Consider the following 25,370-nt stretch of genomic DNA (forward strand, 5'->3'; position numbering starts at 1 on the left):
ACCAACCTAGACAGCATATTAAAAAACAGAGACATTACTTTGTCAACAAAGGTCCGTCTGGTCAAGGCTATGGTTTTTCCAGTGGTCATGTATGGATGTGAGAGTTGGACTATAAAGAAAGCTGAGCACCAAAGAAGTGATGCTTTTGAACTGTGGTGTTGGAGAAGACTCTTGAGAGTCCCTTGGACAGCAAGGCGATCCAACCAGTCCATCCTAAAGGAAATCAGTCCTGAATTTTCATTGGAAGGACTGATGCTGAAGCTGAAACTCCAATACTTTGGCCACCTGATGCGAAGAGCTGACTCATTGGAAAATGATGTCTTTCTCACCCTGATGCTGAGAAAGATTGAAGGCGGGAGAAGGGGACGACAGAGGTTGAGATGGTTGGAAGGCATCACCAACTCAATGGACATGAGTTTGAGTAAACTCCGGGAGTTGGTGATGGACAGGGAGACCTGGCATTCTGCAGTTCATGGGGTTGCAAAGAGTTGGACATGACTGAGCGACTGAAATGAACGAATTAAGTACGTAATGAAACAGGCTATGGCTTCACTTAAAAATCAGCTACTAAAATCCATTCTATAAAGTTCCTAGCTTTAGTCCTCAAGGCCAAGACTATGCTTAAAACTTGTCAAACACTAAGAAAGGAAGTACACACAATACAGAAATGCATACTAATTATCCCAGTGTAAGAAGTAAATGCAAAAATCTTTATCATATTAACTGTAGCCAAATACAAAAGTCTACACACAGTTAAAAACAACAGCTGGTCACAGATACAAATGCAATCAAATAAGGAATAAAATGAAAGATTCAATTTAATAAATTAAGACTTGTATAAAATCTAGAATGAATTATTAATATTATATAACATATTTTTTACATAACAAGAATTTGCAATAAAATAAAGGTCAGAATTAAAACAAATAACTGGATGGGGATTGATGAGATAGGAGACATTGGTCATACTAGTTGTGTTGCCTTTGCTTCAGTTTCTTCACCTTAAAATTAAGGATAATTATAGTACTTCTCTCATCCACTATTATGTGCACTACAGGAGTTTACACATGACTGACATAAAATAAATTCTATACACAAGTTAGTATTGTTTTTTTTAATTTATTTATTTTTTATTTAAGAATAATTGCTTTACAGAATTTTTCTGTTTTCTGTCAAACCTCAAGATGAATCAGCCATAGGTATACATATATCCCCTCCCTGTTGAAACTCCCTCCCATCTCCCTCCCTCAAGTATTGTTACTTTATTTAAAACAATTACAAAAATACAGAGTATGTAATAATATTATATGGCATGGCCATAATATTTAAAAGATAAGAGTCCATACATGTTTGTTTACATATATGTTTTAAAGTGAGTTACTGTGAAATTCATTGGTGACATGGTAACTTCTATTTCCTTGTCTCTGTGGTCTTGTCCAGTAAAGGATGCAACCATAGCTTCCCAGGCCTGTCTCAGGGAAACTTCAGACAAGACTCTGATTGATGAATTTGGGTCATTTATGTTCAGACCCATCTAGGGGATCAAGTGGAGTTGTGGTGGGGATAGAAGTCAAACACAAGCAGAGCCACCCAGAGGACCATGGTGAGGCTCTCTGGGGCAAGTAAGCCACAGAAGAATAAATGTTGCCAGAGGGGTCTCCCACCTTTTTATGCAACATGTTGTTGTTCAGTTGCTAAGTCATATCCTACTCTGTGACCCCACGGACTGCAGCACACCAGGCTTCCCTGTCCTTCACTATCTCCCTGAGCTTGCTCAAACTCATGTCCATTGAGTCAGCGATGCCATCCAACCACAGTGCAAAAGCATCAATTTCTTTGGCACTCAGCCTTCTTTATGGTCCAAACCTCACACCCATACATGACTACTGGAAAAACAATAGCTTTAACTAGATGGGATTTTGTCAGCAAAGTGATCTCTGCTTTTTAATATGTTGTCTAGGTTTGTCATAGCTTTACTTTCAAGGAGCAAGCATCTTTTAATTTTGTGGCTGCAGTCATCATCCACAGTGATTTTAGACACCAAGAAAATAAAATACGTCACTGTCTCCATTTTTTCCCATATATTTGCCATGAAGTGATGGGACTGGATGCCATGATCTTAGTTTTTTTGAATGTTGAGCTTTAAGTCATCTTTTTTACTCTCCTGTTTCACTCTCATCAAGAGGTTATTTAGTTCCTCTTCAATTTCTGCCATTAAGATAGTATCATCTGCATATCTGAGGCTGTTGATATTTCTCCCAGCAGTCTTGATTCATCCAGTCCAGCATTTCACATGATGTACTCTGCATAGACGTTAAATAAGCAGAGTGACAATATACAGCCTTGATGTACTACTTTCCCAATTTTGAACTAGTCTGTTGTTTCATGTCCAGTTCTAACTGTTGCTTTTTGACCAGCATACAGGTTTGTTGTGATCCACAGTCAAAGGCTTTAGCATAGTTATGTACCATACTGTCTTGTAAAATGACAGACTTCATACTATAACCCTATTATTTTCTAGAGTGTAGGAAAAAAATAATTTTAGAGCACCATTTAAAGTATATACATACATATACCTGCTGCTCTGTGACAACCTAGAGGGGTGGTTTGGGGTGGGAGGTGGGTAGGAGGATCAAGAGGGAGGGAACATATGTGTATACGCATGGCTGATATTGCAAAAACCAATATAACATTGTAAAGCAATTATCCTCCAATTAAAAATAACTTTAAAAAATATGTGTGTGTGTGTGTGTGTGTGTGTGTGTGTGTGTGTGTGTGGTGGTGGTGATTTAGTTGTTAAGTCATGTCCAATTAATGCGACCCTATGGACTGTTGCCTGCCAGGCTCCTCTGTCCATGGCATTTCCCAGGCAAGAATACTGCAGTGGTTTGCCATTTCCTTCTGCAGGGGATCTTCCTGACCCAGGGATCAAATTCAGATCTCCCACATGGCAGACTGGTCTCTTGCACTGCAGAGTATTCTCAGTTATTGCTGAGCCACCAGGGAAGATGTGTGTGTGTGTGTGTGTGTCTGTGTGTGTGTGTGTAAGAGTGAGAGAGAGAGAGAGTGTGTGTGTGAGTGTGTGTGTGTGTGTGTGTGTGTGTGTGTGTAGTTTAGTAATTATTGACCACCAAAACAATTTAACTTGGCAGCATATAAGGTCCAGCACTCACCAAATCATGCCTCGATTTGTGTGGAAGATATCTTTGTAACATGTCCAGATACAAAGTCCTTCTGCCACAGAGATTCCCAGGATACTGATCCAAAACAGCCTGGTATATCCAGTGGTCTTCATCACTTAACTGGAAGTTTCTGGAAGCAACAAAAATATCACATGATACTGAGATTATTGAGTAATCAAAGAGATTGAAGGACCTCAAGCTGTTTAAGCTGTTAGAAAATGACAATGATTACATAAAATGAAGTCTGTAAAAAAATACATTAGCCAAATAAAATGTCTGCTCTATAAAAGGCTCTAAATTCTAACACAATGGTTTCTTTCAATTCATTATTTCATGTTGCCATGAGTCCCAGGCTTAATTTGAAGAGGTTTGACAATGAGACATCATATTTTTAAGATATTCTATCTTTCCTATAACAATATTTTAAAAATCATGACAATGAATGAAATAAACAAACATTGGGAAATAAATTATTAAGCATATAGATTAAAAAGGAATTTTGCTAATTCAACAAAATTCCTATTTCTAGACTAGAGGAAATACAAATGTAGACAAATAAACAATTACATAAAGGAAACTAAGGCCCAAGGAAGGGACATATTAAGGTTTGATATTAAAAGATAGTCTAAAATCATCTTTTACTTTATCCCCTCAACTTCCTACATTGTGGCGCTATGACTGAATGTTGGTAGTAAAAAGATACCCAATGGCATTAGATTTCAAAATGATAAAGAAATAATTTTTCATGGGATCCCTATAAGTCACCTTCCCATTAACATGGCCACCATGCTCCAAAATACCTTTTTGAATTCAGAACTTTCCTAGGCTTTGTGTTCTACAGGAAGTATTAGCAAAGCCCTATGCAGAGTGAAAAGGTTACAGGATCAGCTTGAACTGTAGACTGAATTAATGTCTCTTTATTCTTGAGTTTATTTGCATATCATTATTCTTATTTAATAAGTTGGAATAATCAAACACAGATGCAATCAGAGTGAATATTATTAGCAACAAATATTTCTTTGATCTAAGATGAAGACTTACTATTGTTTATTTCTATCATGTCAATGGTCTTCTACTTTAACGTTAACTGCAATTTAAAGCATTTTTATAATATGTCCTCTATGCCCTTGTAAACTATTTGAAGATTTAAAACAATAAAATCTCTTTAAATCATTGATATTAATTGAAATTTTACCATCCTCATTCAAGTTACTCAGTTTCTTAAGGTATTTTGTTATTCTGATAAGTAGCAAGAAAGAAAATTATTTTTCCAAGAAGATACCTTCTCTAACAGTTCTGTAATAGGAAGAAAAAGTGAGTTGGAAATGTTCCATTAGGAAGAAACAAAGTCTGCAGTTCTTCTGTATGACATAACAATCTATAGCAGAGAAAGAATTCAAGATTTCATTCATTAAACAAATTGAGGGTTTGGGTTCTCTCTGAATCAGTTATGCATGTATAGACAACCATAAGGCTTCCACAAATAAAGAATCTCAAATAGGAGTATTAAGCCTAAAAAAAAGTTTGCCTGGGTATTTTTGGCATTTAAAACATCCTTGGGCTTCCATGATAGCTCAGTTGGTAAATAATCCGACTGCAGTGCAGGAGACTCGGTTCGATTCCTGGGTCAGGAAGATCCGCTGGAGAAGGGACAGGCTACCCGCTCCAATATTCTTGGGCTTCCCTTGCGGCTCAGCTGGTAAAGAATCTGCCTGCAATGTGGGAGGCCTGGGTTTGATCCCTGGGTTGGGAAGATACCCTGGAGAAGGGAAATGCTACCCACTCCAGTATTCTGGCTTAGAGAATTCCATGGACAATATAGTCCATGGGGTCACAAAGAGTTGAACATGACTGGGCAACTTTCACTTTCAAGTCTTCATGGACAGTATCTCAGGTCCTCTCTCAAGGAACTCATTTCATTCATGATCCACATAAATGCATTTTAACAACAGAGGTAGCCACAGAAAGGGATTCCCAGGTGGCACAGTGGTAGAGAATCCACTTGCTGATGCAGGAGACACAAGAGATGCAGCTTTGATACATGGGTTATGAAGCTCCCCTGAAGTAGCAAATGTCAACCCACTCCGGTACTCTTGCCTGGAAAATTCCACAGACAGAGGAGCCTGGCAGGCTATAGTCCATGGAGTCGCAAAGAGTTGGACACGACTGAGGACACACACACATTCAGCCACAGAAATCCTCTATTTCTACTTGGCAAGCAACCAGAAAAAGGAATAGATCCAAAGTCCATTCCTCATTTATGCTTTTAAACTGTTTCTGTAATCAAAAGGACTTGAATACAGTTTGAATTTCCATCTATATTTAACTACAAATGTGGATGTGCAGGGGTGTATGTGCTGGGGAGGAGGAAGAGACAGAACCTAGGTCCAGTAAGTTCTGTTTTTGCTTTTTTTTTTTAATTTACTTATTTGCACCAAGTCTTAGTTGTGGCACATGGGATCTCCGATCTTTGTTGCAGCATGTGGGATCTTTAATTGTGCATGTGGTATCTAGTTCCTTGACCAGAGATGGAACCTGGACCCTCTGCATTGGGAACCTGGAGTCTTAGCCACTCCAGGGAACCAGAGAAGTCCCAGTTCTTTTTTAAATTGTCATTTATCTACATAAAGACTGCTGTTGATGCTAGGCTCAGTCACCTTGATGAGCTAGAATTCCCATCATCAAGATGCTGATAATTCACAGATATAACTTTCTCTGGAGAATTGCCCTGGGCCAAATGGGAACAATCTCACCCAGGAGGCTACTCTCCCACCCACCTTTGAAAGCAACCCCAACCAATGACAGGCTGACATGGGGTACAGAAGACCAGCCCACTTGCCGCAAAGTGAGACCAACTCTGTGATGCCATTTGTGCTCTGGAGTTTCACTGTGAGAGCAAACGGTAACCTGTTTCAACTGAGATCTTCTGCACAGACATCTTCCCTTCCTTCATCCTGCTTCCCTTACCATCCTTTTCCTGAGAGCTTTGCCCAACAAACCACTCAAACCGTTCTTACAATCCCTGTCTCAGAACTGCTTCTACAGAACTTGACCTAAGATAATCTATGAGCAATCTTACCCATAACTGTCAAAAATATTTTAAATCCTTTGGTAAATGGAGAAGTACTTCTAAGCTAATTGCTTTGATGATCTCTCATACTGAATTGTGGTGTAAGATTGTGGCTGTCCTCAAAGAGAAAGTGCAAATAGCAAACATTTACAAAAATGATTTTTAAATAAAAGCACGCATTAAGCAGTGTACATCGCTATAAAAAATATGGCAGCAGAAGAATTTGTGGCACTCAGTGTATTTTTATACATTGCATGAATGTATTAATTAGGTGCCATTTTAGTGACATTAAAACCACATAAACATATGAAATGATAACATTAAAACTAGATATTTCAAACCAAGTATGCTATGAACAATGATCACATCCATTTGCTATTGATTTTAGAAACCTCACATCTCAACAGCTTTTTTCAATTACCACAATGACACAAATTGCAAGTCATTATTTTGGTATATGTAAGATAAAAATGAAAAACTCACTTATAAGAAATGATATATAAATACTCATAATATTATTATTTTAGAGTATTTATAGCAGTTTCCATCCTAAAGGAGATCAGTCCTAGGTGCTCATTGGAAGGACTGATGTCGAAGCTGAAACTCTAATACTTTGGCCACCTGATGCGAAGAGCTGATTCATTGGAAGAGACTCTGATGCTGGGAAAGATTGAGGGCAGGAGGAGAAGAGGACGACAGAGGATGAGATCGTTGGCTGGCATCATCGACTCGATGGATATGGGTTTGGGTGGACTCCGGGAGTTGGTGATGGACAGGGAGGCCTGGCGTGCTGCGGTTCATGGGGTCACAAAGAGTCGGACACGACTGAGCAACTGAACTGAACAGAACTGATAGCAGTTTCCAGAGCTGCCAGCTTAAATTCTGAAGCAAATATTCACATCAGCAATACTAATGACACAGTCATGAATCTCCATTAGGATGCTCTTTGTGAGGGAGAAAATTCCCACCACCATATATACACTGAGTCCCCTGGATAATAAAAATTTAATAGGTATGTTCAAACATGATAACTTCTTCATAACAATAAGCTAGCTATTTCCTACTTAGCATTTAAAATGAAAACAAATTTAATGTATCTGAATTTCTAAATTCAAATTTGCACATTTATCTTTTCTAGTCAAACCTTCATCTTTTCATTGGAGGAAAAAATCTGTATGAGATAGTTTAATTATATGAAATAACTAAGGTTAGCTTTTACCTTCCAAAGTTCTTGTTTACTTTACCTGTTTTACAGGTGATTATGATGACAGAAGTTGCTAAATTACACATATACTGAAAAATATTCCAATTACTTTTCTACCTTTGAATTTGAAAAGTGACTATAATTTTAAAGAAAAATTTAAAGAAGACTTTAAAATTATCCTAAAATTTAGTACTTTTGAAAATACCTTTAGACAAAAGGTCTTTGGTAAGTTTCTGCAATTTCTTTCTTTTTTGTTTTTTTGTCCATCCAAATTTTCCAATTTAAAATGTTTCAGGAAATTTTAGCCTGCAGGACTGTGAGATATTTACTACTCAATACCTACCTTCCATCCCCTGCTTCCCAATATTGAGGTCGACCAAAATAATTTCATCATGATTTCCCAGAACATGAGAAAACAGGTAACTCAGAACAGGAGGACGACAAGGCTGTGAAAATTCAACCAGACCAAGGCCAACTGCCCCCCTAATTCTACCTGTTTGAGTCATTATAAAAAGTCCTAACCAGACTCACAATTAACTACCAGTTTTCTTCATAGTCATGTTGAAATCACTCCCCAGGGTTGTGGTTCCATCATGTCTAAAGACATTTAGAAGGGTGGGGACAGCCAAGATGGCAAGCAAGAACACAAGACAACAGGAGAAACAAGTCTCTGAAACTAAAGATTGTGTCTTCAAACTGGCAGAAAGCTGTCTTATATTTTCTCAGGGTAAAGGAGGCTTTCCAGAAAACTGGTAATTAGTGCCTCCTGAAGTTAACTGGTGTAGTTACCAGCGTCTGATGACTGCCTTGATTGGCAAGTGATCATAGTGAGTCTAGCCTAAAGAAAAACTCTTATCTCTTCAAGTGTCATTGTCAGGAGAGTGAGCCACTGGTGGAAGAATGTAGATAAAAGATGCTGGGACACAATCTGCTTGCTTGGCTGCACTGAGTCTGACTCTCTAGCAAATACAACTTGACAACACTTTCCAAAGTTGTCTTCCCAAATCAAAATTATTCAAACACTGAAACTAATCAGTCTAGCTCCTGAAACTGTCTCCCCAGCTACTCACCGCCCCATCCCAGGCCTATTGTCCAAATACAAACTATCTTTGATTTTCTGCCTGGTTTACAAAGGGCTCTCTGACCTCAGACTCATTTCTGACCAACAGAATCTGCTCCTCGGACTTTGTTTGGGTGTGTACATTGTCTTCCAGGAGATCAATTGCCAATTAGCAGTCTTCTCCCTCCAGGTTCCCCAAGCTCTGCTCTGTTTACCTTCTGAGATGGGAACTGACAGTCAGAATAAAGTAGGCTCTTGGGAATATGATCAAAATCCACTGAATTGAAAAATCAACAACAAGCAAAAAAGTGACCTATAAGGTAAAGCCAGAACTTGCACCAGCATCCAAACCACCTTCTTCTGAGGGGTGATAGGAAAGAAATATGACAGGGTTCCGAAAGTGATGGCTCCAGAATTTCTTATAGGAGGGTTTAGGAATGGAAATCTGGTCAGGAGGCTAAGAGATTTATTTGGAAGCTGCAAGTGTTATTTTCATAACAAGCACTCTGCTTTTACTACTTAGATACTTTTTAAAAGTAGTTTGCATGGAAAACTGAATTTTTTACCTAGAATGTGTATTTTTTTTTTTGGAGGTGGAGTAGCTGGAATAGTGGCAATACACCTAAAACATCTTTGTCCTTACATCCATCCACCACTAGTTTTAAGAGGAAGTAGAATTCCCAGTGTAAATTTGGAAATAATATGATCAAGACAAAGCAGCTTGTTAAAAGTAAAACATAATGGCTCAACCATCCCATCTGCCAGGTTTTAAAGAATTCTAGTCATCATAAGACCAGTAAGAAAGAGAAAATTGTAGCAGACATTGCCTCTACCTTTGCTTCTGCTCACCAGAATCCTGATTTTATTCAAGATTTATCTTCTTCCATAATCCCCACGCACCCACCCACTTCAGGAAAAGTGAGCCCCATTCCAGACTCGGGAGTGAATCTTGATTGATCTTAAACCATTCACAATTAACCATTCTCAGGCTCTCCATTCTTCTTGACAGTGTTTGATATAATCATGGACAAATGACCCAATTCTGGACACTGAAATGGGAGGAGAAGTCTTCTGGGGCAAAGGTTTCCTCATTCTTCAAATAAGACACAAGGAAGAGGTCTCTTTCTGCTTATGAGTGTGGCAGTGTGGAATTGCTGTAGTGATCTGACAGAAGGTCATCTATCTATCCTGCCAGAGGGCAAGGCAAGACAATGCAGAAAACTAGGTGTCACTGAGCTTGGACTTCTCTACCTCTGTGCTTCAAGTGAAATAAGAAACAGCCTTATTGTTTATGTTACTTTCAGTTGGGTTGAGTATTCTCTTTTTTTAGCCAATGATATCCTATTTGATAGTTCACAGAATGGAAGAAAAATGACTTTTTTATAAATGTAGCATCCTAATATTGCTTTGGAAGGAAAGTATCAATACTATTAAGGATATAGTGATTCAAGAGATGCAGAACAAGTGCGTCCAGTGACCAGCATCAACAGGGACACCACTTAGCTGACTGGGAATAGACCAGTGTTCAATACCAAAGGCCATTTTTAAGATAAAAAAATAAAACAAGCTCAAACTCAAATGAACAGAATTGATAAAGACAAGATCACCCACAAATGTATTATTTATCTTAATTAAAAAAAAATCCTATTGAGCCAAAATCTGCTTTCATGTTACCATTTTATTCTTCATTTTTGAGAAACAAAGATATTTTTAGATGCAATAAAGTTGAAGTGAATAAAATTACTTTAATGGATATTATTACTCAACTTTCCGGGTTCAAAAGCGAGAATAATAGAACTGGACTACTTCTTTGGGATGGGATGAGGAAAATTTTAATTAATGATTATGAGGCCTTCTGAAATTTCATTTGTCACATAAGACTTTTATAATATCACCTCAAACTGACTACCAGTAGTCATTAAGAAATTGTAAGACTGGAATAGAAGAATGATGGTTCTTTTTCTCAGTTTATTATTTTTTAGACATTAATAATGCTCACCTTTGTGTTCTTTTATAGGCATTAGAGTAGCAAATAAGCACAAGCTTGTGAGTGTGGTGATTATAATTTCTTACATTACTGGTTCTCCATGGTCTCAGTTCTAATGATATGGTTTCCTCAAAGGATTATATTTACCCACAGTTGGACTTCAAGGTATAAGGAGTAGGAAAAACTTGTTATTAACAGTTGGTTTGCTGTATTAAATAGGCATTATAATTCCTCTCATATCAAAATTTGGCAAACCTGTCCATTGAAATTTTAATCCTGTCTTTGCTTATAACTGCACAGATTTTCTTATTTTAATAACAAATTCTATCTGTATCATCCAGGTTAAAAAATAACATATATCAATTGTCTTGGACACAAATCTGTCAAACTGATATGTTTCCGTTTTCTTCAATCTGATTTACTCAAGATTAATTTGATTTCATACCTAGTGAAGAACAAAATCCTCTCATAAATGACTCTCACTCCATCCTGTAAAACCCTGATTTTTCAGTTTTCTGAAGTATTAAAAATGTAGCCTCATGCATCATTATACTGTGTAGCTTCTATTTGAAGCAATTATATCAAGAAGGCAGTTGTGGGCTACCGTGATACTAACATAAAGACTTCTGAACTAGAAATTTATTACCACTAGTCTTCTACTTTCCAAAAAGACATTTAAATGAACATAACATACACATCAATACACAGACTGAGTTATTAATTAAGCAAAAGCAAAAATCTAGGACTAGTTTTGGGGATGTCCTTGAGAAATTGGACCTATTTTTTCTCCCTTGATAAAATTCATTCCACTGAAGTCAAGAGAACTTAAACTTCATTTTATTCCCACAGCAAACCCAGAATAGGTTGAGCAATCACCAAGTGTGGCTTTTAGTTTAAGAACACAAAGTAAATATTTTCAACAATGTATTTATTTTAGGAGAAAGCTATGAAATACATATGACAAAAAATAAAAATCTCAGTCTGCAATTATTACCTCTCCAAGAGAAACATAAATTCCCAGGTAAGGCTGGACAATCCAGGTCGGAATACGCCAAGAGAAAGTGGGAGTTGCAGTGACCATGGACATTGCTTGAGGGGTTCATTTAACCAGTGTGACTAAGTGAATACGTTAGTGTTCAAATAATAATACTCTTGTTTCTGAGCACTTCTCTCCTTATTAACCACCCTTAACATACAACCAGCCCAGACCAGAAATGTAGAACCTGAGACTGGACATGCCCAGGCACTAAAACTTTCCAAAAGTTCTGAGACTATATTCTCAGAGAAAAATGCCACCTGCTTATTAAAACTCTGGTTTTTCCAGGTGGCTCCAGGGGTAAAGAATCCACCTGCGAATGCAGGAGATGCAGGTTCAATACCTGGGTCGGAAGATCGCCTGGAGAAGAAAATGACAACCCACTCCAATATTCTCGGATAATCTTATGGACAGAAGAGTCTGGTGGGCTATAATCCATGAGGTCACAAAAGAGTTAGACATGACTCAGTGACTAAACAACAATTAAGGCTCTAGCATTTGAATTTCTTGTAACATCATCAAGTAAGCAAATTACAGTTGTTTATTATGCTCCTTTCTCTCTTTTTCATCTATCTTGTATTCATCAAAATATAGTCACATGTATAAGTATATGTTCATTCAAATATTTTTTTTAGCGCTTTCCTAGTGGCTCAACAACCTCAGATATGCAGATGACACCACCCTAATGTCAGAAAGCAAAGAGGAACTAAAGAGCCTCTTGATGAAGGTGAAAGAGGAGAGTGAAAAAGCTGGCTTACAACTCAACATTCAGAAAACTAAGATCATGGCATCCGGTCTCATCACTTCATGGCACATGTGAAGTGAAAAGTGAAGTCATTCAGTCGTATCTGACTCTTTGCGACCCGATGGACTGTAGCCTAACAGGCTCCTTTGTCCATGGGATTTTCCAGGCAAGAATACTGGAGTGGATTGCCATTTCCTTCTCCAGGAGATCTTCCTGACCCAGGGATTGAACCCGGGTCTTCCGCATTGTAGGCAGATGCTTTACAGTCTGAGGCACCAGGCACATAGAAGAGGGAAAAATTGAAACAGGGACAGATACTACTAACTAGCTATTTTGAAAGTCATTAATAGTTAGGGTAAATTAAAAAATTTTAGTTTAAAACATATAAAACTAGTGGGTCTTCACAATGTACACACAGAGGGGCAAAATTGTTAAAATCATTGTGGGTTTTTAAATAGCACTCAAGGTTCAGATCTCATAAAATAATAGAATGATAATTATGAATCAATATTTTAAAATTTAATATATCAAACAATAAAGTAGAAATTACTTGTTATCACTGTATAGTTTTTGCCACATATTGGCTTCAAATCTGACATAGCTAAGTGGAGCATCAAACAATTATGTCTCATCTATATGATTAATTCACCAAATGTTAGGAAATTAAAGCCACAATCTCATCTAAGTCTAAAACAAGTAATTAAACTTGTCATGTTACTAATGAAATACAGTCCAAATAGAATTTAAATAGCTTCACAAACATACTGAATAAATAAATAGGTTCAACTGCAACCAATTCTTTAAAAAAAATGTTTTAGTAAAACATTAAAGCTGCATTGTCCAAGAGAGTAACCACTAGCCACATGTGGCTATTTGGCACTTGAAATGTGGCCAGTCCCAATTCAGGTATGCTGTAGTGTGAAGTGCAAACCAGATATCAAAGATTTTATATGAAAAAATAATGTAATATATCTCATTAATAATTTTAAATTATTGATTAAATGTTAAAATTATACTATTTTGCACTAAGTTAAAAATACAGTATTAAAATAATTTTATCTTTTAAAATGTTTTATTATGACTAGTTAAAAATTTTAAATTATATATGTGGCTCACATCACACTTGTATGACACAGCACTGCTCTGGTCATCAACATAATTTACCAATACCCTGGTACATATACATGCTTGAAGTGGTGTGGTGTGGGGGAGAAGCTTTCTATTCAGATGGAGCAGAAGAAACTCATTCCTGTTCAGCTATCTACTTTTTAGAAACATTGGGGAAAGTGCACCTCTATAGCTACAACTGTAAAATAAATCAGTAAAATAGAGCTTTTTAAATGAAGTGTATTGAAGATTAAAATTACATATATTTGTCATGTCATGTAATAGATACTCAATAAATATCAATGATCCCCTCTTCCCTCTTTAACTTAGATTTTTTAAAGTCTGTATTTTTGCTTTATAAAATAGAAACAATATGTATGCCAAAATTATTTATAATATTACTACCTGGGGATAGCTATTATTATAATTTATGCAGGTAGATAATCTCAGTCTTTTTTTTTCATGTGGCTAAATTGATGTAACACTTTCAGAGGGAAAGGGAAAAAAGAGAATCCATGTTATGTAAACTATTTTATGGCCTGATTTTTTAACTGCATAGCAACTTATTGCAACTACCTATGTCATTAAAAATTCTTTAATATAATTATTAATGACAGGGTGGTATTCCATTGCGTGGATATATCATAATTGATGAAGCTAAATCCCCTATGTGTTGGCTATTTAGTCATTTTGAGATTTTGCTATCACTAAAGAAAGAAAAATAGTATTGAACACTGTCAAAGACAACTATTTATTTCACTTTTATGATTATTTCCCTTAGGATTATTTCTAAAGAGATAAAGATAATTTACACATATAAAGATACGTGATGACATATTGCCAGATTGCCTTGCAAAAGAGTTTATATACTAATCATGTATAAAATACCCATTTCTCCCATACTTTTAATCTTGGATAAATTCCTTTTGTGTTTTACCATTTTATAAGTAAAAATAAGAGTATTTTTAAGTTTTTCAATGAGTAGAGGGGTTTTCATAAATTCCTCTGTCATTTGTATTATGCAGAATTCCATGGACTGTTACCACAATATCAATTCATCTCCCAGAATCTGACCATATACTCTACATTGAACCATTTGTGTACTAAATCCTCTTAGGGGTTATTCTCATTAGTATCAAACGTACTGATATCTGTCCCATTTTAAGCAAAACAAAAAACAAAACAACAACATAAAAGTCTGGCCCTCCTTTCTTGCTCTCCTTTGAAAAAGAACTTCTCAAAAGTATTATCAATGCTCTTTGCCTTCAATTGTTTTCTCCCATTCACTTGAATCCAACCCAGTCAGGCATTTGTTACCACTTCTTCAATGAAAATGACTGGAGTCAGCAGTCAACCACCAGTCCTATTTTATTTGACTTAGCGTATCACCCCTCCTTAGCTTACAGTGCTGCCCACTCCCTCTTACCTTGCCTTCTGGAACAGCACACTTTTCAGGTTTTCTTTGTATTTAACAGAACTAGTATCTCCTTTCTTGGTTACTCCTCTTCATGCTGACACTGTAATGCCAGCAGACCCAAGGAATCAGTCTTTATCTTCTCCTTTGTCCCTTCACTCACTGTTTTGGTGATCATATCCAATTTCATGCTGGTGACTCACAAATACATATCTCCAGCTCTGATCTCTCTCCAGAACTCCAGACTCATAAAACTGACTGCCATCCCAAAGTCTGTACCTGGACACCTGATAGCATCAAACTCAGCCTTCCAAACCCAAATGCCTGATTTCCCCCTCTGCTTTGCTTACAATCTTCCCCAACTCAGTTGATGGTAACTTCTTCCTTCCAATTCCTCAACCACAAAATTTTGGACTATTCTTTTATTGCTCTCTTTCTCTCACATGCCTTATTAAATAGTAGGTGCTACTGGCATGACCTTTTAAATGTGTCCAAAAGCTGATGATTTCATACTACCTCCACTTCCTAATGCAGGCCATCATTATCTCCCACCTGGGCTTTTAAAATAACTTTCTAAAGGTTCAGTCTTCTCTTGCCCCTCCTTTTTTCCATCATAAACAGAACAATTGCCAGAGTGATACTGCTAAAACATAACTTAGGTCTTGTTACTCTGCACACTTCCTCACACTTCTGCTTCCAATAGCTTCCCATAGTACTCAGAGTAAAATTGGGTTTTAGAAATGGCTATTGCGCTCTAAATGTCCCACCCTCACTCTTACTACTTAGATTATACTTTCTACCCCCTCCCCATCTATCACTCTGTTCCTGCTACACAAGACTCCTGCCAGAAACATACCCACCTTAGTAAACATGGCTAGAACACTCATACTCCATATTTCTGCATGACCAGCCCTCTTGCCCCCTTCATGACTTCCCTTCAATGTCATTTTTTCAACTGGGACTATTGCCAAAAAATCTATTCAAAATTACAATCTGCTTCCTCCCCCACAACTCTAGCAACTTCTCTTTTACTCTAATGTCTATTTTTTTCAGAGGACTTTTCACCCTCTAATGCACTACTGTGCATAGTTTAATTAGGTATTGTGTGTAACTGTGTGTCTCCAACTTGCTTCATGAGTGCAGGGGTTTTGTCTATTTTATGCCACTAGTTGCTCAACAAATATTTGTTGAAAATATGAAATATAAATAACTTCTTCATCTCTTTTGTCCCTTTTCACTTCTGGCTGTTCATTCAATCAATTAATTAGCAAACTGTCTTCATATGTTTTAATGATTTTAATGTTTTGTGCCTGATATTTGCCAATATTTCCTATTTATCATTTAATTTTTACCCTTATTATTTTTTCATTAAAAAATTCCTTGTTTTTAGAATAGATAGTATACTCACAGGTTTCAAAATTCAAAAGGTTTAATAAAATGGGGAGTACAATAAAAATTTTCTCTCACATTCAGACCCCCAGTCTTCTAGCTCCTGTCCCCAAGGGAACAAATAGCACCAATTTTTTTGTATTTTTCAGACATATAAGCAAATATATATCTGAATATAAATATATGTAATGAGAGAGAGAGTACATATTTACTTTTTCCTATTTTATAAAATGTGTACTGTACACTGTTACAAGGTTTCCTTAACCTTGTATCACACCCTAATCATCTTGACCCTTGGAGAGTGTTTCATATCAGTAAATGCTAAGTATTTACCTTTTCTTTTTTTTTTTGGCTGTGTCATGCAGCTTGCAGGATCTTAGTTCCCAGACCAGGGGAGCTAAGGATCTCCAGAAGTGAAAGCACAGAGCCCTAATCACTAGACCAGGGAATTCCCTACATTTTTTTTTAAATCCAGAAAATAATACATTGTACAGTTGTACAGAAACCTACAAAATTAGCCCCTATTGATACTAAGATGATTTCTTTAATTTTTAGCTACTACAATGAATAACCAAAAATAAATCACTTATATATTCAAGTATCCCCTGGAGTAGGAAATGGCAACCCTCTCCATATTCTTGCCTGAAAAAATTCCATGGACAGAGGAGGCTGGCGGGCTACTTTCCAAGGGGTCAAAAAGAGTCAGAAATAAATCACTGTATATTCAAGTATACAGTTGACCCTTTAACAATATGGAAGGAGGGTGGGGAGGAGAAGGTTAGGGGCAATGACCCTCAGTGTAGTTGAATATCTTGGGATTATAAACTTCACCAGTCCTTCTCAGTTTCCCCCACTTTGGTGCAACAGGATGGCTGGAGTTGGGTATTTCCCTTTCGCCACGTGGAAGGTTAGAGTTGCTGGACTTGGGTACTTTCCTGCCCACAGGTAGGTTAGGCTTTGATAAAACCGCTTCCCCTGAGGGCGTGCCTGTGTGCTCAGTTTTTAGCTGGGTCTGACTCTTTGTGACCCCATGGACTATAGCCCACCAGGCTCCTCTGTCCATAGAATTTTCCAGGCAAGAATATTGAAGAGGGTTGCCATTTCCTACTTCAGGGGATCTTCCCAACCCAGGGACTAACACGTCTCCTGAATCTCCTGCATTGGGAGGCTGAATCTTTTCCACTGTGCAGCCTTTGTCAAGAAGAACAAAATGCTCTGGAGTTACTCAAAATGGTTTTTTCCCCTTCCCCTGCCAGAGACTTGAGGGGAGTTTTCACATATGTTCATTGTGGATATCTAGTGGAACTCCTTGAGGTAAAACTCAAAAAAGTGTGGGGAGCCCCCATGACTAAGTTCCCCTAGAATTTTTAATTCCGAGTTGTCCACACTCAGCATTCAGCAATCCATCAATTATAGTCCAGGTTTTTCTACCCCAACACTGGTTCCTATGAAAGTTTCTGCTAATAGGTTTCTTCTCAGATAATTTGTCATTCTCTGTATTACCTGTGTCTCCAGTTTTGGATGCAGTGATTTGCCCTTGACTTTATTCCTCTGACATACAGAAGAGTTGTTGATTTTCCAGTTTGCTCAACTTTCTTCTCCTCATTAGAGCAGAGTAGCAAATTATAAGCCCCTTACTTGCTGGACAGAAAATTAGAAGTCCATATTGATTCTTTAAAGATTTTATACTTGCCTGAGGAAACATCCTGTTAGATTCTATTAAATGTTTATGTCATTGCATATATTTAAATTTTTTCTTCATGATTTCACTGCAGGTAACATGTTTTAAAAGGACTTCTCTACTCCAAGATTACTTAATATTTGTTTTTATTTTTATCTAATTCTTTTATGATTTTTTTCTTATTCATATTTTAATGTATCTGGAGTTCATTGAGTCACATGGAATAAAAGATCTAACCTCATTTTCTAATTTCCTGTTATTTAGCATTATCACATAAATAATCCAATCTTTCCCTCACAGTATAAAAATTTTACCTTTACATCAAATTAAATTATTATAGATACTCTCCATATTTCTATTTTGTTCCACTGAGCTGCTATAGACATATAAAATCTTCTAATTTGCTTTAATATTAAATATATATTTATATTTGATATGCAAGTTTTACCACTCTCCTAGCCACAATGAAGTCAATTTCACTTCTGTCCTTTATTGTGCCCATCTTTGCATGAAATGTTTCCTTGGTATCTCTAATTTTCTACCTAGGGACAACCACAATGGTGTGGTCACTCACCTAGAGCCAGACATCCTGAAGTGTGAAGTCAAGTGGGCCCCAGGAAGCATTACTACAATCAAAGCTAGTGGAGGTGATGGAATTCCAGCTGAGCTATTTCAAATCCTAACATGTGATGCTGTTAAAGTGCTGCATTCAATATGCTAGCAAATTTGGAAAAGTCAGCAGTGACCACAAGACTGGAAAAGGTCAGTTTTCATTCCAGTCTCAAAGAAGGGCAATGCCAAAGACTGTTCAAACTACCACAAATTGTACTCGTTTCACAGTTAGCAAAGTAATGCTCAAATCCTTCAAGCTAGCCTCCAGCAGTACATGAACTGAGAACTTCCAGAAGTATAAACTGCATTTAGAAAAGGCAGAGAAACCAGAGATCAAATTGCTAACATCTGGTAGAACTTACAGAAATTTTTCTTATAGAAAAAGCAAAGGAATTCCAGAAAAACATCTACTTCTACTTCATTGACTACACTAAAGCCTTTGACTGTGTGAATCACAATAAACTGTGAAAAATTCTTAAAGAGATGGAAATACCAGACCACCTTACCTGCCTCCTGAGAAACCTGTATGCAGGTCAAGAAGCAACAGTTAGAACCAAACATAGAACAGTGGACTAGTTCAAAAGTGGGAAAGGAGCATGTTAAGGATGTATATTGTCATCCTGTTTATTTAACTTCTGTGCAGAGTACATCACGTGAAATGCTGGGCTAGATGAATCACAAGCTGGAATCAAGATTTCTGGGAGAAATATCAACAACCTCAGATGAGACTATCCTAATGTCAGGAAGCAAAGAGGAACAAAAGAGCCTCTTGAGAGTGAAAGAGGAGGTTGAAAAGGCTGGCTTAAAACTCAAAATTCAAAATTCAAAAAACTGAGATCATGGCATCTGGTCCCATCACTTCATGGCAAATAGATGGGGAAACAATGGAAACAGTGACAGACTTAATTTTTTTGAGCTTCAAAATCACTGCAGATGGTGACTGCAGCCATGAAATTAAAAAACATTTGCTCCTTGGAAGAAAAGCTATGACCAACCTAGACAGCATATTAAAAATCAGAGACATTACTTTGCCAACAAAGGTCCGTCTAATCAAAGCTATGGTTTTTCCAGTAGTCATGTATGGATGTGAGAGTTGGACGAAAAAGAAAGCTGAGCGCCAAAGAATTGATGCTTTTGAACTGTGGCGTTGGAGAAGACTATTAGAATCTCTTAGACAGCAAGGAGACCAACTTGCTAAAGGAAATCAACTCTGAATATTCATGGGAAGGACTGATGCTACAGCTGAAGCTCTAATAAGTTGGCTACCTGATGGGAAGAGCCGACTAATTGGAAAAGATCCTGATGCTGGGAAAGATTGAGGGCAGGAGGAGAAGGGGGTGACAGAGGATGAGATGGTTGGATGGCATCATCAAAAAAATGGGTGTGGGTTTGAGCAAACTCCAGGAGTTGGTGATGGACAGGGAAGCCTGTCGTGCTGCAGTCCATGGGGTTGCAAAGAGCTGTACATGACTGAGCATCTGAACAACCACCCCCAGTTATTCTTCATTCTGAAACTTTGGGCAATTTCACAACCTTAATCTTCCTAATAAATTCTGGAATAATGTTCAACAATTCTTCAATTCCAATTGTATTAAACTGACAGATTAATTTCATGAGTCATGGGTATTTTGAAATCAGATCAACTATTGAATAAAATTAGGAATTTTATAGTCAAAATGATTTAAGACATTAATACGGACTAATTGCTTTTGGAAATGCAGCAATGAGGTTGGTTTCCCATGCTATTCAAACAAGGTACCAACCCAGTTTCTGCATGTTGTCTGTGCCCTCTCCTCTCCTCGTTTGCTGCTTTCCTTCACTCATGACATGGCTGCCAGCAGCAACCACACTTGTGTACTTTCCTAGTAGAACCACAGTGAAAAAAATGCATTGCTTCTCACCTGTATCTAACAAAAGTTCTGAGCTTTGCTCTGATTTGGACCACCTTTTGCTGTGGCCTGAGGAAATGAAGCTACTGACTGGTACACACTCCCAGCTAGGGTGTACCTTTGGATCTGGGGATGGAATCATTCCAATCCAAACTGGCAAGCTGCTACTAAATAGGAGCACCTAAATGTTGGGATTAACCATGATGCAATGAAAATTTCTTATAATTTAAAAATGTCCCCCAGGTCTTTCAGCATTCTTAGTCATAGCAGTAGGCATCTATTTAAAATATACACACACTAACTTGTGCAGATGTGCACATACATGTACACAAGCTATGCGAATTCTTACAAGGCCTAAAAACTAGAGCCAAAAGGTGAAATGGTCTTATCAAAACAATGGCAGATATTGGCAAATGAGAGTTAAAACATAAAATTCATTGTGCTAGTTACAACAGTATATTTACATGACTGACTCACCAACAGCCAGAGATTTCTGATGCCCACCACCTCTGTAGTTATTCAGAATAGCCTATTTATTCTCTTTCTCCTCAATAAGACTACTTCTGAAATCTCATTCAATTTTACTGGTGTTTCATCATTCACTGCCAGCATATTTGTCATAGTCTCTGCAGTTGGCATTTGTCTATAGTTTGGTCAGGGTAAATGTGTATATGTCCATTCCCCTCAATATTCCAAGCCTTCTCAAAGGGAAGGACACGTTCTAGTCTAGTCTGCCTGTTGAACCCCTTACCAAGGAGCTTAGCAGAGACCACTGTATATTAAGGATTACTGAATAAATATTCATCAAGTAAAATATATCATTAGCTATATGAAATTTATTCTGGATAATTATATGTAACAAACAGACTATTAAACTAGAATTTATGAACCCATATTCTTCCAAAGTAGTTTTCTATTGCTCTCATCACAGGACTTGCCACTCTCACCTACTGTTTTCACCTTTAATTCATCTCAATTGCACAATCATTTATTTAGAAGCTGCTATGTGCCAGGATATGCTTGGTGCTAAGGATACAAATATTGCTAATTACTTTGTCTTCTAGGGTTTACAGCCTCAGCATTGAATATGCCTTCTGGGAACATTCTCACCAGCGCCCTTCTGTCTTATTTTAACCCTATGCATTCCTCAGATTCCATAGTGAATCTTACTTCTTCCATCAAGTCTTTCTGAGCTATTTTTCCTTCAGTGCTGCTTCTTTGTGTGAAAATCTTAGCATATTCATCTTATTCTCTAATCTCAGTAATGGCAATGGACCTGTGAGTCTCAGTCTTTACTGAGTGGTGCAGGGTTACCCAAAAGAAGAGCACAAATTGAGTTTAGATTCAAACAGAGGTAAGAAAACGTGTTGTAAAAAATAGATCCTAGTGGAAGGGAGCTGCTACATGCTGCTAAGGCAAATCTTCCATGTTTAAGAGCCATTAACCTAGAAATACCACAGTCTCAGCCAGCTTTCCTAGGGGGACAAGATGCCATCTGGGAGGAAAGGTCATGTGGCAGCCAACCCACTTTAAAACGACAGAGTCAGGTTTACCTCCCTTCATGGCACAATCAGTCTAATTACTAAAACCACCAACAGCAAACACAAAAAACCCCCTCATCCTTGCTGGATGAGTTCTAAAATCTCTTTAACAAGGTTGGGTGGGGAAGGGAGAGAGGATGTTTATTTTACAATTAGAGACAAACTAAGTACATGGTTAATATTTCACTGTGATTGAGTTTCAATTAAAGTATAATTAATCAATAAATAAACTATTAATTATATATTATTAATATTTTCTCAGCTTTATTACAAGATGGGTGTCATGCGAGTGTATGCTCCTCGGTTCTTTGTCTCGTCACAACAAAGATTTGGAGTGACGGACATTGAAGCCCCCTCGGCGGGTCGCAGCTCTCGGAGGACAGACCGTGTTATAGCTCTTAAATAAGTCAGTGTTACAGCTCAGTGTTACAGCTCTATTTATTTAGATAATAGCAGGAAAATCCACCTTCTAGGTGTGAGGGCATGTCAATCCAAAGAGGGGAAGAGAAGATCGCCCCGTCGCGCAGGGGGAGGTGGTGGGGGTGGGGGAAGAGAGAGAGAGAGCTTTGGCTCCTCTTTTTATATGTTTCTCTGTCCCTGGGCCTGTCTTATGTAAATTGGGCCAGCCAGGAGTGTTGTTTGTTTTCACCTGAGGTTCTCACTCTGGTCCTCGGACCTTCCTTTGTTCTATTTTCGCGGGCTTTCCCTTCCAGGTCTTTTAGCCACCACCATTTTGGACTCCTTTTCCCTATTCTAACTACCTAACAATGGGAATAGATAAGATAGAGAGGCAGGGAGGCAGGGGGCTTTTAGGAGACCAAAAACATGTCTGCCCATGAGGAACATGTGACTGTTGCCACGGAGAAGTCAGAAAACAGCTTAGGTCTTGAAAGACACAGACTTCACCTAGGATTGCCTTTCCAAGAGCTGAGACACACAGAAGCTGTCACAGAGGAGTCTGGATCAAGAAGCTAAGAAAGCAAAGAGCTCTGGTTGGTAGGATTTAAGATTGTCCTTGTTACTAATTTCTTAACACTAGTAATTTCACATAGAAGAGCTTCATTCACAAGCAATTCATTAAGAAATATAAGAAATATTAATATTTGCACATTCACCTCTTTCAATTCAAAGGAAGAGTCTTTTACTTCTAATTTACTATAAATATGTCCCTTCAATAGTGTTTCTTTCTTTTTAAATATACATTCTTTGGGGAAAATTTTGAATTCAACATAATAGAGTAAAAGGCATGTTTTCCTACAAAATGTTCCCCAGAAATTATATACTTAACACTATATGAAGTAGGTTATTGATTTGACCCAGGGTGGCATTTCTCAGTTTGTTCATTAAATGAATTTTAATATAGAATTTACACTAGAGAAGATGGCCTTGCCAACACAGAATTTTAAGTCACTTAACATTATAGTTGTCATTCAGAAGAGGATTGTCATTCTTATGATACAATCAAAAGTCATTTTCTTATTGCCATTTTACAGCAAAATGGATGGACTTAGAGATTATCTTACTAAGTGAAGTCAGAGAAAGACAAATATTACATGCTATCATTTATGTGTGGAATCTAAAAAATAATAAATGAATCTATGTACAAAAAAGAAACAGATTCACAAACATAGAAAACAAACATATGCTTACCAAAGCAGAAATGAGTGGAGAGATAAATTTGGAATATGGCATTAACAAACTACTACACATAAAATAGATAAGCAACAGGATTTACTCTATAGCACAGGGAACTATAGTCAATATCTTATAATAACATATAATGGAAAATAATCTGAAAATATATATATGTATAGCTGAGTCACTTTGCTAGACACCTGAAACTAACACAATATTGTAAATTAACTAAACTTCAATTTTAAAAGTGCATTTTCTAAAAAAGTTTATAAAACATGTTTTGTGTTCAATATAGGGCAAAATCATGGTAGATTACAGATAACATAATTACATAGGTATATTTTCCACTGTAATCAAATTTTAGTACTCAATTTTAAATTTTCACTGAAGAGGAGCTTCATATCTTGAAGTGAAAATTCAGTTATCAAAAATTCATGTTTAAAAACTATTTCTTACCAATAGTAAAGCGATAAATAAGAAAGATACTTTGAAAGTGAAAGTGAAATCATTCAGTCATATCTGACTCTTTGCGATTCCATCGACTGTAGCCCACCAAGCTTCTCTGTCCATGGGATTTTCCAGGCAAGAGTACTGGAGTGGGTTGCCATTTTAACCATATACAAATCTTTAAAACTGTTACTTCAGGGAAATTATTTTACAGAAAAAAACAAGAAAACCTCTCCTTTCAACAAACAGTCAATTTAAACGTTTACTGGTAGACTATATTCCAAGCACAAGATGTCTATAAAAATGGTAAATCAGAAGTATAGTGACCCCTAAAAAAATAAAAATTTGATGACAAAAATCTACATAATTGAAGAAGTTTTAGCTTATCACCTGTATATGTCTTCTAATTGCAGATCAAAATCTTGAAGTTTCTTTTGATATTTCTCTGTAAAGTTACAGAACTCATTAAGGATTGAAGATTTCAAGTCAGGGTATGGACATTCCAAAGTTTCTAATTCCATGGGCAGTTCACTAAGCAGGTTACTTCTTTCTTCTGAAGAATGATCTAATATCTGAAAAAAAAATTATATGATTGTTCTATTTAATGTAAATGACAAATTGATAGATTACTACCTGTATTGCACTTACTTCCATGCTCCAGTCTGAAAGATAATTTTCTATTTTCTGTTGCTCTAGCCTAAGTTGTTCATAGACAGCTTTCAATTGTTTCTTCACGAAGTCAACCTATAGGACATTTAGAGCAAGTGGTATGCAAATTATTGATTTATTCAATATTTAAATTTAAAGTCACAGAAATTTTTCTCAAAAGTCAATAAGTGATGACAAATTAAATAAGTGAAAGTCCCTTTCAGGATTGATGGAAGAGGGTTCAAGAGATGTCACATCTAGGCAGTGTCCATCAGGCAAAGGAGCTTTAAAGGGGCTTCTAGACATATAACCCCAAAATGAGTTCAATTATAGCCACTCTGCACTCACAGTGAGTTTTGTTTGTGATAAGGCAGAAAGCTTACCAGACTGCCTCTGTTTCAATCACCCCCTCCTTTCCTCACATCCTTGCTACTAATCCCCAGATGGGCACTGATTTTTAATGTTCATTTTTAATTATTTATGAAAGCAATATGACAACACTACAAAAACAACTAAAAAATAGAGTAAGAAAAAAATCACCTAAACACACACATGCAGTGCAACCATGATAAGGGAGTTTATGCTCTAGTCGGGGAGGTAGTCAGTAAACTCATAAAAAAGTAGGTAAGAAAGCATCAGGAGGAGGTAAGTGAGGTATAAACTGGGTGAGGGGATAGGGAGTGACTGGGCTTCTCTCGTATGAGTGGTCAGTAGAGGCATCTC

At 37.1% G+C, this 25,370-nt stretch overlaps 1 protein-coding gene across 1 annotated transcript in view; it reads right to left on the reverse strand.

Moving 5' to 3' along the window:
* CCDC148 (coiled-coil domain containing 148) overlaps positions 1-25,370 on the reverse strand; it is a 284,626-nt gene that overhangs the window by 159,682 nt on the left and 99,574 nt on the right. Inside the window, exons 7-9 of the mRNA XM_043488354.1 lie at positions 24,648-24,743; positions 24,390-24,571; positions 3,174-3,312 (exon numbers count right to left, since the gene is read on the reverse strand). Of these exons, the coding sequence (XP_043344289.1) occupies positions 3,174-3,312; positions 24,390-24,571; positions 24,648-24,743 (417 nt within the window). The remainder of the gene's footprint in view (positions 1-3,173; positions 3,313-24,389; positions 24,572-24,647; positions 24,744-25,370) is intronic.

The sequence above is a fragment of the Cervus canadensis genome, chromosome 15 (genome assembly GCF_019320065.1).
Source record: "Cervus canadensis isolate Bull #8, Minnesota chromosome 15, ASM1932006v1, whole genome shotgun sequence".
In the NCBI taxonomy this organism is placed as follows: domain Eukaryota; kingdom Metazoa; phylum Chordata; class Mammalia; order Artiodactyla; family Cervidae; genus Cervus; species Cervus canadensis.